Below are 15,804 nucleotides of genomic sequence, written 5' to 3'. Positions count from 1 at the left end.
CTTATTGAAAAAATATTATTCACTTGTTAAATTAAACTACAGCTGAAACAACTAGAGTCACTTCAACATTCTTCCTTGTCATCAACTCCTAATTTAGCTTAGCTAGTAGGTAGCTATGGGTTTACGGCAATTTGTTTGCATTTTAGGCTATGAAACGGGATGAAATTAAATGAAAAGTATTTTGTATAGTATATTGTCGTAAACTACGTTTACTAAGGTGTTGAAACATTTATTCTGTTTTTATTAACTTCATATGATCCTATTTACTTATTTTGACAATTATTTCAACATCATTGTCACTTTTGGCGAATCATGTTGCTGTTCTTTGGTGTCCACTAACCATATGGCTTTTCTGTTTTTGTAACCTTGAAGATGGAACGGGATGGAATTCTATTATATGAAAGCTCATCTCCTGACCTTCCTTGTAAGTTCAAAATCCATTGATGTATTCTCTCCTTATTTTGAGTGTCTACTAAAGTTTCAACTTTAAAGGTGTTGTCAATTACATCAAAGACAATTATGTTTCTAATTCTATAAATTAGAAAAATGGGTGAGTGATAAAGCAAACATGGGGAAAGGTTCTCACAAGAAAAAGACCCTGGACCCACCGAGGCTCGTCTGGTGAAGGCTCCTGCGTGAGCCCATTGGTCTGTGCCGGGCAGTGGGCGGGGCTTTTTTCCGGGCTGGTGTCTTCCCCGGCGTCGTTTGATGTTGTCTGCATCTCCGGGCAGGCTGTGACGACAACGCCCTCCCACTGCTGAGCCGCATTTCGGATGGCTAGACGGCGCTTTTCCTAAGCGGGCAGACCAGCATAAAGTCGGCCCGGTTTCGTGTGTCAGTCGCCCCCAGCTGAATTCCGGAGGGCATTCAGGTGCCTGGCTTTCGTCTCACTTAAAAGCCAACGAAAAGCTACTGATGATGGCTGATTCAGTCTACACTTGACTTTACATTAGCCATCATAAATTTAGCTCAGTGACAACCTTGAACAATAGTCTTGCACGGGTCAGATTCGGTATCGACACGATTCTCGTGTGGAATGGAATGCGCCAATCTCGGGTGTCAGGGTGGGTCTTATTGAGTGAGGAGCTCCTCATGAATTCAATTGACACCAGAGACAGACAGACAGAGACACACAAACAGAAAGAGAGAGAGAGAGATAGACATAGACATAGACATAGACATAGACAAAGACAGAGACGGAGACAGAGACAGAGACAAAGGGGGTTAGAATGAAAGAAGAAAGTAAGGAAAACAAAAAGACGGACCAAAAATGGACACACAGATAGACAAAAAGAAGGAAAGGTAGGGAGGGAAGGATGGTGAGAATGAAAAAATGAGGACAGGAATAAGGAAAGAGCAGAAGGACTGAAAGAGAGGTAGACAGAAAGACAGAATACCAAGGACAGAAAGAAAGAAAGATAAAAAGAAAGGAAGGTAGAAAAATAGGGATGAAGGGAGAAAGGAAAGAAAAAGGGTAAGAGAAAGAAAGTCAGACAGACATGAAGGCAGAATGACAGGACAGAAGGAAATAATGAATGAAAGAGGGAAAGAGGTAAGAAAAAAAGAAAGAACAGATGGAAGCGAAGCAGAAAAAAAAGAAGGAATAAATGAAAGATATAGGAAGGAGGGAAGGCAGGAAGGATGGACTGAATGGAACAAAAACAGAAGAAAATGAGGAAGAAAGACATAAAGACAGGCACATAAAGAAATAAAAACACGGAAGGAAGGAAGGAAGGAAGGAAGGAAGGAAGGAAGGAAGGAAGGAAGGAAGGAAGGAAGTAAGGAAGGAAGGAAGGAAGGAAGGAAGGAAGAAAGGAAGGAAGGAAGGAAGGAAGAAAGGGAAAGTTTTGGTTTACTTGTTATAACTTTTCATTTAGCGTTTCTTATCATATTTAGATTAATCCTGTCCTTTATTAAGGAAACGAGAGTTTTCAAAATGTTCATACTGTTTTTTCGGACAATTTTACAGGCTCGATGCGTCGTGGCTGTCATGGACTCTTTGGACAATTTTACATATTACTTATGTTATTTTATGTTTGCTATGTTTTGTGTACTGTTACCCAATGCAATATATATTGCAACATGTGCAACCCCTACTCAAGGTTATTTTCCTCATGTTGAGGTTTTGAGCTTTTCCTTGCCTGCATGTCGATTACAGATCAAGGGATGGTGTATTGTGGCCTGTGCAGTCATTTGAGACACTTTGTGATTAAGGGCTATACAAATAAATGTGACTTGACTTGACTTGACTTTTGGGGTGCTTGGGTTTAATTTGTGGGTGGTTGAACACCATCAAAAGCGGACTGGTTATGCCCATGGAAAAGAGGGGGAAGGCAAAAATGAAGAAAGAATAAAGACGGAAAAAAAATCAATGTAGGAGCCGCTATTGTTAGCGACCAAGCTGGCAGAGCTAACTGCTAATGCTAGTGGCAGCACACTGTAGCAAGAAATGAGAAAAAAATGTATTAACAATAAATTGAAAATGAAAAAAAATATCGCATGGGCAGAGATGTATTCGTAATGGGCAAGAAAGTTAAAAAAAAGATAAAACTGCATAGAGTATTGATATAAAAATGGTTGATTTGAGTGTTTCCTTGTATATTTCCTATTGTAACTTCCGTTTCCAAAGTGATAACATCTCGCTACCTTATGAATGGTCTGCTTGTGACTCTCCTTCTTCTTCTCTTCCTCCTTCCGAGCCTGCACACCAGCCATGCGCCGATCCTCCTCCTATGAATAAACACAACGGCAGCAAGGTCAGGAGCCCTGCTGGAGTGCTACTTCTAAATTATTCAGCAAAAAAAAAAAGAAGCTGCCGCTTTGTTTCATATGTCAGAATTGGACCACTCGGTGCAGTAGGAGAGATGGATGTAACACCCTGTACTCCAGCATCATCATCATGATTATTGGTCTAGATTTTCAGTCCTAGTACCTTCAGACATTTTCCTGGTGTCCACTAACCATATGGCTTTTTTTCCTACCTGATACCTGTTGCCGACCCGTTTCTGGACCCGTTTCCGCCTTGATCTGCCATCCCGACATCCGACCTGTTTTGCCCAGTTTCCTGCCTGATACTTGTTGCCGACCTCTTTTCTGAACTCAATACCGCCCTTGCTCTCCCATCCCGGCTAGTGACCAGTATCCCTGCTGTCTATGATTATCCTCGCTCGACACGGAATTGCAACTTCCGTGTTCCAGCCATCTGCTACACGTGTCCGTCGACCATCGGATCGTGGAAGCAAGCACTGCTCTCCCTCTTTTTCCAATAAAACTAAGTAAACGAACGCTACTGGGTCCTGTCTCTGTTTCTGGTCCCTGACAAAAACATTTAATAAATAAATATTCTTTTATGATAATAGATCCAGATTGCGTGATACAAAAAGAGAAAAATATTTTCGTTTCAAAGTACAGGCAAAAACAAATATACAGTGGAACCTCGCTAGTTCGCGGCTACACTTTTGCGGGTTCAGAGCTTCGCGGGTCTAAAAAATATACCTTACCTTCTCAATAAAAGCATTTACTGACTTGACGCCATTGAGCGCAAGCTTGTGTCAACTGAGGACACGGTGTGGACACTCTTATTGTGAAGGGGAGGGGGAGGCCCTGACACAATGCTTAGTCATTGCCGCTTCGCTCAGCACCAAACCCCACCACCACCCCCCCTCCTTCAACTCCTCCCACCTCACCCCCTTCTTATGTGGCGCTCCGTTGATCAAGGAGGGAACTCGGCGACGCGACGTAAGTATATTCTCTTCTGTCACATTTCATCTCAAGTTTGACTTTATTATACCAAAAGCGAGCGGTTGTTTGTACTACCTAAACACGGCAAATTGTGTGTGGTTTCGTGTATTTGTTGTAAAAGCCGTTCGATGCCGCTAGCTAAAGTATGTTGTTATTGTCAGAAGGTAGCTCTTTCACTTTCATTAAAATGAACACAGACCATTTTTTTAACCGTTGTTTCCCAAAACGCTTCACAAACACTTATCAAATATCACATTTTCACTGTTTTTAATCTCAATATGTAACCGGTAGTGTTAACAAGCAAAATAAACTGCAGTTGCTGCATGTGGTTGAGAGCGGTTAATATAATCATCCTGAATGGTTTGTAGTGGTTTCCTATTTTCGCGGGTGGTCTTGGTCCCCATTAACCACAAAAACCGAGGGATTACTGTATATCAAAGATCCATTTCAGCTACGCTGCCATAGAGGGCTATATACATCAAATGTCAATTTTAGCCAGGATGCGGCTATTGACGTCAAATATTTATTTTAGCTAGGCTTCCAGAAACGGCCACAGATGCCATAAAATCATTCTAGCAAGGTTGCCATTGTCTAACAGCTAAAAATGTCAGATTCATTCTTGTCATTAACAACTACAAACGTAAAATATTTTAGCTAAACTTCCATGGACAGCTATGGACATCAAAAATCCATTCTAGCCAGTTTGCCATTGACAGCTATTAACATGAAAGACCAGTTGAGAAACACTGTTTTAAAGCACTCTAACTTTGCAAATTTCATTTGAAAGCAGGCGCAAATGCAAAACGAGGCAAAGTATTGAAGCTTACGGTGACACGCTTCATGTCCAGCTGTCTGAGGTGAAGCGCACAGCGAAGGACAGCCTGCTTGTACCATGTCTCCAGGGCGAGCGGGTTCCCATCCAAGGTCAGCTCCCAAAGCGACAGCGACTCCCCGGAGCAGCTTAGCTGGTCAAGACTACACCACAATAAGACAGAAAACAGGAGTTAGAAATCTGGGACAATTCATTTTAAAAAGTAAAAGAACTATCTTTATAAATATACCATAATGTCCACATTCCAGCGCACCCTCAAAATTTGTGTTTTGTCATACATTTTCCATACATAAAGTACACCGGGGGCAGCAAGGCGGCTGGTTAGCGCATCTGTGACACAGTTGTGAGGTCATGGGATCACATCCCGCTAAGGGCATTCCGGTGCGGGGTTTGCATGTTCTCCACGCGCTTGCGTGGGTTTCCTCAGGGCACTCTGGTTTCCTCCCACATTCCAAAAACATGCATGTTAGGTTAATTGGCTTGTCCAAATTGTCCCTAGGTGTGAATGAGCGAATGAGTTGTCTGTCTCTGTGTGCCCTGCGACTGGCTGGCAACCAGCTGGGATGGGCTCCAGCAACCCCGCGACCCTACTGAGGATAAGCGGTGCAGATAATGGATGGATGGATGCAAGGTACACTGGACTATAAGGTGCATGAAATTGAGACGACAGTAAGAGCTAACATGTTTATTCCTGTTTAGCCGTTGGACTCTTAGGCGGAAAATAACCGTGCACAAATGAATCTAGTGCAATGGTCAATCAGTCCATAGGCCTTAATTGTATAACATTGTGTGACAGGAATCAAACCCCTCACCTAAACCTTACTACCAGACCACCGGTGATACAGATGACATACAAAAATGCATTAGCGCTTATCTTATCATCACTCTTTATTCACGGTGCCAGAAACACAGATTTGCATAGTGCCTCCTGATAGGTTAAACAGTGTCTCAATTTCTTCACCTGTGCGTCAATTACCTCTCGGTTAAATATATATAGATACTTAAAAAAGCTTGTTGCATATAATGTCTTTTAATTTTTGTACTGAAATACCTCTTGTAGTAGCACATGCATGCATTGCCAATCTTATCCACTGTATTCTGCAGTATTTAAGGCACACCGGGTAATGAGGGGCACTTTCAAATTTTGGGGGTTTTTAGATGCGCCTAATCCGTAAAACAGTACATTTTATGGCTCCACAAGGGGATTTTTTTGAATAATTTCACAAATAAAGCAGGTTAAAAATAGAGTAAAATAAGAAAAATAATACTTATAATAACCATAAGTATCTGCCACACTACCGAAGAAATTCTCACCTCACTGGCAGTAAATATTGTTTAGTCATAATACAGTATAGTTAATATAATAATTAAATAAATAAATGAGAATGACAATGCTTAGAAATAAATATTTTGCCATTATAGGCAATTATATTTTTGTCATATTTTTTGTTTTGTTTGCCATTTTATTCTTTTATTAGATCATTTTGCTCATTTAAAGGGACAGTGTGTAATATTTGACCACTAAATGTTGCTTTAATGGGTAGTGCAACCAAAAACGAGTGTTACGTATAAATGCACATTTATTTGTATCTATCTTAATTGATATTGTTTTTTAATGATTTTTAACGACTATGGGGCACTAAATAAGATACAATGTTCATTTAAATATGTATTTATTTGTATTATTTTATATAAAAAAAAGAACGGGTTAAGAATAGAGGTATAAGAAGAAAAATAAAATGTCATGCGCTGTAATAATCTCATAATAACGCATGTGTGTCGGACAATTCCGATCGATCTAAAAGATGGGTTCCATGATTTAAAGCGCTCCGCACTGATTGAAAGCACCCTACTTAATCGTTTGCACTCCTGATCACTGACAATGGAGACTCTTGGGAGTTAAGTCTGCAAGATGGAATCTGTTTGAGGCTGCATGAATCTCATCAATATTTATTTTATAGGGGCGTCGACGAGGCTGGTAACTAACTTTATTTTGACATGTTACAAAACCACTGAGAAATTATGAGGACAACAGTCAAAATATTAGAATAGTAAATGTCAGGAATTTATAAAGATTTTTCATTATACTGGCAGTAGCTCAGGAGGTAGAGTGCTCGTCTTGGGATCAAGGGATCCCAGTTCGAATCCCGGCTCGTCCATGTTACATGTCAAAGTGTCCTTGGGTAAGACACTGAACCCCTAATACCCCCAATAAGCAGGTTAGCGCCCTACATGGCTGCAAGGCCGCTATTGGGAAATGTGGAGCACATTGTAAAGCGCTATGGGAAGTCATTGACTTGAAAAGCGCTATATAAATGCAGATCATTTCATTTTTCACATTTAAAACAATGAAATTCAAAAAGGTCTGACATACAGATCCGAAACACAATTTTGAGGGTTTTGGTTATTATATAATTACAATATCTCACTAAAAACATAGTCAACATGTTGTTTAGCTCCAATCACCCGTGAGAATTCTGGCATAATAGACTCCTCTTTACCATGTCCAATGAAAACGGTTTAGGGGAAATTTTGTCCGTACAATTTTAGGGTTTTCTCAGCAATGCAATTGATAGTAATATCATAACAGAACAATTAATTAACATGCGTAACTCTTTTGAAAATAGTCATTTTAAAGACTTGGACATCACAAGCCTGGAACACAACTTTCAGACACCAGAGTTTTTTCTTTAAAAGTGCATGTCTGGTTTCTATACGTAGCAAAAGCTTGGAACAGCACTCGAATGGTTGCTTTGCTTGGGGAGCGTGGTGTTTGTGAACAAGCTGTCTTGTTTCCTGATAATAATCTCAACCGAAATAACTTTTATTACATAAGTAAAATGTATCACTGTTGTGTCAAAGGTATGACAATATTGTTTATCACCAATGTCAAACTGTCTCAACAACTTTATTTGTACAATGACTGTCTTGAAATAATGAATTAACAATTGAAAATAGAGTATAATTATGTAATAACGATATCAGATAAACACTCATACATAACATACACCCAAAAATACAATTAATGCTTGGATGAGAAAAATTTTCATTCTTACTTGCCATTTTTGACACTCGTTTTCGGTTCCACGACAGAATATTACAACATTTAGTGGTTAACTAATACACACTGTCCCTTTAACTTTCTCATAAATGCAGGGCCTCAAACTATCATCCGGAAGGCCAGAAATGTCCACTAAGCTGCCAGTTTGAGACCCCTGCTTTAAGGGGTACAGGTTTGTGAATGTCATCCTGGGCTGATATCTGGGTGTCAACTTTTTGATTATTTTTGAAAAATTGTAACTTGGTATTTGCAGAAAAATGTACAGGTTTTAAAATGAACGTTTACATTGTTCTATCTGTTTTACCGGTTCACCTGTTGCATCGTTCAAGATTTTGGAACAGGAATCTGTTAGCTGGACATTCTGTCATTGAATATATTTCATGTTGAGGATGTCTGTGTATTGTCTGTTGATCCCCCTTGCGACATCCATTGCAGCCTGGTCATCCTGGAAGGTGGATTACCTCATGTGCGTTCCCTTCTAAAGATTTCTTAATTTTCCTCAAGCTGAGGTTTTTGTGTTTTTCCTTGCCTGTGTGTAAGTTTCAGATCAGGGGATGGTGTAATGGTGGTCTGTGCAGCCCGTTGAGATTTCTTGTGATTAAGAGCTACACAAAAAAAGCATGACTTGACTTGACGTTGATTCTATGTGGATACAAACTTCCAAATGAGAAACGATAAGTGCCTTCATGTGTCGGCTGTCAGTCTAAATGGGAGGGGCTTCTTGTGAAGGTTCTATCTATTTTTGTTTTCCTGCCAAATATCTGACTCTGCAGCGTCATTTACGGCTCAGCTTGCGAGGCCATACCTGAATTCCTTGTTCAAAGTGCAAGCTTCAGGCTAGCTTGTTTCCGCATTATCAACTTGACGTTTTCACTGAGCCTGGGCGTGACAAGGCTGAGCTAGCGTTATACATCCCAAGTGGTCCCAACAACTTCGGGGGCGTGTGGACCCTCCCTCTGTTTTTTTTTTATCCATGCCAGTGTCAAAAGAAAGATGTAAAAGGGGAGGGGTTGAAGGTGCTCCGATGGCTTACCTGCTGATGTTATTGCAGCTGAGAAAGAGTCGCCGCAAACAGGGGAGCCGGTCAACCTCGTCCTGTTGGGGAAAAGGGGGAGTAGGAGGGATGAGAGTGGGAGGAAGAACATGGTCACTTGGGCCTTCCCCTCTCGGTCAGTCAGTCACCTTGCAGTTCTCGGCTCCGGCGGCACAGTATCCCCGTCCTCCCTGCGCATGCACCGAGCCCGGCATGCTGCTGCTTCCTCGGCTGTGCCGAGGAGGGCGGGGTAGGCGATGTGAGCAAGGGTAAGGGAGGGGGGAGCTATGCGGAGATGCTGCAGCAGGCCACTTGCACGCTTGCACAGACACACATCCGCGAATGGGAACAATAGCAGCTCTGAATGAGATGCTTTCGCACCCCGCCCCTGCCAAAGCCTCTTGGGACCACACATGCAAATGAGTTCAACAACCTTCTTTCGTTTGGAGACGATGCACTTGGTCCGAAAAAAAAATTGCTTTTTGCCAGAGGAAAATGATGCAAATTTATAGAATACTTACTGCACTTTTTAACTATAAGGCCCACCTAAAAACCTCAAAATTGACCAGAAATTGCGCCTTATGACCGGGAGCGCCATATGTACCACAGAATTTGATGGATAAGAATGAAAATACACACAGTAATTAGGTGTGCGTTACAAGTCATGTTTATTTGTGACGCCCTTAATCTCAAGGAGTCTCAAAGGGCTGCACAGACCACAGATTATCGCAAACCACCGACTATTATTACACCATCCCTTGATATAAAACCTACATGAGGGCAAGGAAAAACTCAAAAACCTCATCATGAGTAAAATGAAGAAACCTTGAGACTGAATCGCACATGAGGTAATCCCCCTTCTAGGATGACCAGGGTGCAAAGCATGTTACAATAACAAAAAATACACAGATATTGTCAACATAAAATATAGGTCATTCATAAGCTTTAGAATATAAGTGTCTTTTAAACCCAACTGACAACATTAGGTATTATGATATTCTACTGTGTTTGTGCAACGCTTATCCAATCGATATACATCGTTGAGCAAAATCAAAATACTTTGTAAGCATTGGGATTTGAACCCAGGTAAAGGCAATGAGAGCACCAATACTGTACTACTAGACCACGAGTGGTAAAAAAGACGTACACTAAGCATTAAAAGCTCATCTCATTATCACACTATTTTTACAGTGCCAGAAACACTGATTTGCATAGTGCATTTTGTTCTGCATTTTGATAGGTTAAAATGTCTCTCCAATTCTTCGCCTGTGGGTAATAACGTTGCAGTGTATTGTGTACATGTACGTAAACCAACTTGTATCGTATTTTGTCAAAAGTCTTTCTGTTTTCTCCATTCTTTGATATTTGTTGGTGAAGAAGTGGAGAGACTGTTTAACCTAGCAGAATGCAGAACAAATGCACTATGCAAATCATTGTTTCAGGTACGGTAGAAATGCTGTGGTAATGAGCCCGAACCAGGGATAATTGTTCATGGCTGCATAGGTGCTATTTATTTTAGACATAACTAATGGGAAAAAGAACACCCACACATAAGTCATGTGTGCTCTCTCCATCCCATCACATCAAGTATTTAATCAATTTATTCCTTAAACTGACTGTTATAAACATTGATTTCTGTAGATCATTACTATCTTATGGTTAAAGCTATAGAATTAAACAGTGCAAATCATTGCCTTCATGGTATCTTTCAGTGATGTCAGTCAGGGAAGACAGGTAAGGCTGTGCCCCACATGTCATAATGGAAAATTACTATAAAATATATACTAAATGGTTATATTTATTCAAAGTTAAAGTTCTTTTTTTATTTAACTTCTACATTTTTGAATTTCCTTTTTAAAAATAACTGAATTTTCATATATTACAATTAATTCTGATCCATTTAGTATGTAACATACTACTTTGCTGTGCATTTGCAAATGCAGAGTGAGGCAACTTTCTTGCCTCATGGCAGAGGGCGATAGTGAGACCAAGGATTCTGATTTGGTGCACACCATCGCCCCGAAAAATAGAATCAGTGATTAGCTATCTAACAGCAATTTAAGCCATCTTGTATTTTTTTCTCGTTGCATGGATTTTATTTCCTAATGGAGGATTACCAATCTATTGATGCTTTCATTATCGATTGATGTAATGAAGCTTCATTCAAAAGGAGCGACGGATTATATCTTGTATTCTCTCTGTCTCTCTTTTTCTCTCCCTCTCTCCCTCTTTCTCTCTCTCTTCTAAACTACTTTACAAATCTTGTATCGTGTCTGTGTGTGTGTGTGTGACTTATAAGCCCTGAAACAGCTGAATGCATTTTCGTGAAGATTTAAAGCCGTTCTACTTTAGGCCTCAGCGAGTGTTTTTAGCTAGGTTTCCTGTAAAGTACTGCAAATATTTATATTGTAAAACTGTCTGTGTCTCACTAGACACGAACCTCGCAGCACATCTTTATGTTAATGCCCTTAAAAATGAGCATGCCTTCTTATTTTTGTCAACTAAATAATTGTGTTGAACAGTTAAATCCTTCCTCGTTTTATGCATCATAAGATGTAGTCAATATTTAACACATCGCAGTGGCAGTGGCATGTTTTTGCCCCGACATTGAAAGAAGTGATGAGCTCTGCCTTGTCCGCTTGCCAAGTCCCAGTCAGCCAGAGAAAAAGCTGACAAACACAAAAGGGCTGCGAGCCGATTGGCTGTGATCAATTCTGGGTATGGGGTGGGCTTGTCGTTTGCAAAGTGGGCCGTCGTCAGGTGGCACAGCAATGACATCATGCAGTCTGAGTGTTCCTATTTTTAGCTACAGACGGCATGCGATAGCCGCTGCCTCGCTAGTCTTCAAAGCTTGGCGTAGACATCTCTTCACGATTTTAAACACTGCAATCAGGCCCTTTCACACAGTAAGCCCAGATACATCATCAAGATAATATTACAGTAATGTGATTCAAGTAGGAGTTTGCACATTTTACTTGAGTATGAACCTGATCAACTCAATTGTCTATGTTTTATAAAGTTACATTAAAACCCTTATGTTGCGTGAGGGGTCCCAATTCAGGATTATAAGCTGCAATAACTGATGTGTCTCAGGGGCCATAAAATCAAATAACAATTGGAATATATGGCTATGGACGCTTATTGAGTTTTTTAGGATGTTGTCTTAAATATATTGAGCGATACTCCTTTCTTTTTGGTGGTCAGGACTGTGTTATACCCCGGATCAAAATTGACAGGCTAACAACGGTTAGCTTTAACACTGCTTTAACTCCATAAATCTGAATTCTGGTTCAACTCTCTAAATAATCATCTTTCGGCTTAAAGGACCTTTAACTATTGAGTTGAAGCTTTTAAGATGCTCAAATTTAATCAGGTTCAATTTCTTGAAGACTAAATGTTTTGTTCTTAACTCCAGTTTAGAATATATTTTAATATATTTTGAATTCGTCCTTTATGTTGTTTGAGTTGCAACTTTCTTTTTAGCAAGAAGTCAATAAAAATGACAAACATTGCTGTCATTGGGGATAGCCACAAAACAATGACATCAAACAGAGTCACGTGGGCAAAATGGACATACAAAAAGATTATTTTTTTTGGTTTCTATTTATCCGTGCTGTCCAAAGTTAAGCAGCTTTAAAGCTTTAACTTAAATGTTAAAGTAAGTTTAGAGCTTTATCTCGAACATTAAAACATTGAAACAAGTTTATGGCTTTAACTCCAAATTCTACAATTGAGATCAAACCTACATTACATCTTCAACTTAAGTTAAAACATCTTAAAGCTTTGACTTGAGATAAAGTCCCTATCAAAATTTGACTTGCTTTAAAAACACTTTAAAGCTTTAACTCAAGGGCTAAAGCAAGTTTAAAAATCCAATTTTAAAGTTTAAAGCTTTATACCAAGGATTTCTCCCTGAGATCAAAGAGGCATTAAAACTTTAATTTGAAATTCGATTAGAGTTAAGGCTTTAACTTGAGTTAAAGCAGCACAAAGGGATAGGTCTAGAGCTCTAAAGTATATATGCTGGATGTAAACTTTACACAGTCTTACCCTCTGATTAAAGCAGCATAAACACTTTAATTTGAGATTAAATCAGCATTAAATATTAATTCAAGTTAAAGGTGCTTCAAAGCTTTAACTGCAGTGCTAGGTTGAGAGCTCTACAGAAGGAAACCAGATTAAAAAATGTATACCAGATCGTTCTCTCCCTGATTAAATCAGGATTAAAACTTTAATCTAAGATTAAATTAAATTTAAACTTTTAAGGGCTAAGGCATGTTTGAATCGTTAACTCCAAAGTTAAAACATTAAAGCAGGTTTGAAGATTCATACCAAAGTTTTCTCTTTGAAATCAATGCCGCATTTAAGATTTAATGTGATTATTGATTCAACATTAAAGCTTTAACGTCCACTCTTTAAACCTTTAACTCAAGAGTAAACCCAGTTATAGCGCTTTAACTCAAAAGTTAAGTCGTAAAAGCAGGTTTTAAGCTTTAAATCATTGCTTTCTCTCTGAGATTGAAGCAGGATTGAAATACTAATTATAGTTTGAGCATATTTAAAAGTTTAACTTGAGTTAAAGCAGCTCTAAATCTCTAACCCCAGCAGTGTAAATACTGTACTTCCTCTTCTCTGAATCTCATGATTCAATACAGAAACACAACTATATCATTTTACACTCAGTATTTTTCCTCTACATGTCAACATTTGAAAACAGACATAAAACGAATGTATGTTTCTCCAAACAAAGAGATGACCACACCTATTTACTTCACAGGTGTTCAAACTGTGCAACCCACAGCTGAGCTAGCCCGTATGCCTGAAAATATTTGACGCTCTTAGCCCTAATGACGCTTGAAAACATTGCAAAAGTAATCCTTAAAGCCCGTCTATCCCCGGGTGATACCTTTGCGTTTTGTCTCATGTTATAACTGTCTTTTTTTTCATACGCATTCCGTCACGGGGATTCTCTGAATGAAAGAGCCACCTGACAACGAGGGATAACAGCCTACGTTTTGACAGACGACTGTTGCCATGCTATTTTATCAATGACAGATTCATGTACAGTTAAGAAAGTAACCATAAAGAATTTGGGGTTCAAGGTTTGGAATTAGAAGGGGAATAAAAGAACAAGAATGTTATTTACGTTTCTCCACCTGTACATCAAATGAAATATTAGAGCCTATCATTAGCAAATGAAAGCGCCTCTCAACGACAAGAATTGACAGATTGAAGTTCTAGATCATTGTTTTTTAATTGGTGGGTCATGAACCACCTTTTGGACCTTTTTACAGTGGGTCACGAGCCTTGGCCAAAGTTTAAGAGGAAAAACTAAGGGTTAATTACAGTCCTAAAGAGCAGAGGGAAATAATGCCCTGCTCGATCACCTGACTGTGTTTGAGAGGGACCACATCTCATTTCATTGTGATTTTGTCTATTTAATTTCCTTTTTTGCCCATATTAACAGGTCCCAAGAAACTTAGTGATTGGGGAAGGAAAAGCGGAAAGCAGTGACAAAAACGATGAAGTCGAAGAAGGAAATTATTGCGAAATACAAAAATGGTGTACATGTCTGCTATTGAATCCAATTTTTCAATTTCTCCAATACCATTAAAAGAAAAATTCTGGGGAGAATCATGTATTTTGCAGAGCCACAAATATAACTGGAATTTACATATGAGATTTTTATTCTTGCGTATGCATTTTTGGCCATAAAGATATGTGTCATGATTACTGATGCGAGGCACCTGAGCCTGCTTCTTTGGCGCCAACTGCCTCGGACGCTGATTAGCTATCTGTCACTTTTTAAACCACCGTCTTTCTGTCACCGGTTGTCAGTCCGTCTGCAAACCTCAGCTTATGCTTGGCAAGCTCTTCAACCCTGACTCTCTCCTGTTCTGATTCCCGTCTGTTTCCCGGCTCCGACCCCTTTTCTGATCTCAACAACAATTTTGCCCCCCCGTCCTGGCTACTGATCTGTTTTTTTCCCGCTCTCGACAACGCCATTGCTCGCCACGGAAATACCACTTCCGCGTCCGAGCAACGTGCTCTCCGCAACCAGCGATCTACGGATCGTGTGTAGTATCCTTTCCCTTCTTTCCAATAAAACTAAGAGAAACACACGCAAGTGGGTCCTGTCTCAGTTCTGGTCCTGACAACATGATTTTTAGATCTTGAGTAAACCGCAAGTACATTTGTTTTGAGACAAATTTCTCCCTAAATCGGTCTTGCATAAGAATGACAGTATATGTAGCTTACATTTTAGTTGCAGGAAGTTTTTACTGTTACAATTACCACTGCAAAACACCACTTTAATGTTTTCCATGGACCATAATAAATGTCCATAATCAATATGTAATCCTTGCACATTTCATAGTGCCGTGTTTAGAAGTGGCATTCACCTTTCCTTTTGGGCAAGACCCGCAGGTGTGATTATGTTTCATAGCACAATGCCGCACAATCTAATGCCAGCTACTGTTAAGAAAAGAGGAAAATCAATGGCAAAGCAAAGCCACCACAGAGCAGTGTCTGCAAAATTTTAAGCAGACATTTTGAGAAACATGGCAACAATTATGAAGCATTTCAGTCAAAATTCAAGCACTTTTCAGTCCTTCAAAATACAACATTAAAATTCAAGCATTTTCAAGTATTTAAAGCACCTGTATGAACCCTGGATGTTGAAATAATTATTTGTGTTGTTTATATTGTAAATAAAATAAACTAGTTTACACAAATGATTTTTGTCTTTAGTCTACATCGTCTGTCTTGCTGTGAGTATATAGGTTCCACGTTATATTTGTAAGTTTTACTATCATTTAAAAGAGAAACAGGAATCACTAATGAGGGGAGCAGATGGCTAAGGTTGACATGTATGGTACTCTCATGAAAATGAAAGACCCTCACCACATAAGAGATGCAGTTGTGCCGCAGGTTGAGCTCCGTCAAACAGTCCAGGCCAAGAAGGTTCTCCACTTTGGATATGTTGTTCCCGGCTAGATTCAACACCTGCAGCTCTGTTAGATGGCTCAGGTTCTCTATCTGGCTGATCTGTCAATGGTGGTGCAATAATCATTATCAATTGAAAGGGCAAATGATTCAGATTCAGATTCAGATCTACTTTAATGTCATTCTAGTACA

The 15,804-nt window shown here is 39.5% G+C and overlaps 1 protein-coding gene across 1 annotated transcript in view; it reads right to left on the bottom strand.

Moving 5' to 3' along the window:
- The window catches only part of lrrc49 (leucine rich repeat containing 49), a 48,149-nt gene that overhangs the window by 17,705 nt on the left and 14,640 nt on the right, over window positions 1–15,804 (bottom strand). The window contains exons 8-12 of the mRNA XM_088333347.1: window positions 15,571–15,714; window positions 8,668–8,729; window positions 4,569–4,716; window positions 2,647–2,730; window positions 609–793 (exon numbers count right to left, since the gene is read on the bottom strand). Of these exons, the coding sequence (XP_088189473.1) occupies window positions 609–793; window positions 2,647–2,730; window positions 4,569–4,716; window positions 8,668–8,729; window positions 15,571–15,714 (623 nt within the window). The remainder of the gene's footprint in view (window positions 1–608; window positions 794–2,646; window positions 2,731–4,568; window positions 4,717–8,667; window positions 8,730–15,570; window positions 15,715–15,804) is intronic.

Source organism: Urocampus carinirostris, chromosome 4, assembly GCF_059441175.1.
Source record: "Urocampus carinirostris isolate Australia breed hairy pipefish chromosome 4, RoL_Ucar_1.0, whole genome shotgun sequence".
In the NCBI taxonomy this organism is placed as follows: domain Eukaryota; kingdom Metazoa; phylum Chordata; class Actinopteri; order Syngnathiformes; family Syngnathidae; genus Urocampus; species Urocampus carinirostris.
The sequence above is the reverse complement of the archived record's forward strand: the minus strand, read 5'-3'. Positions and strand labels throughout refer to the sequence as shown.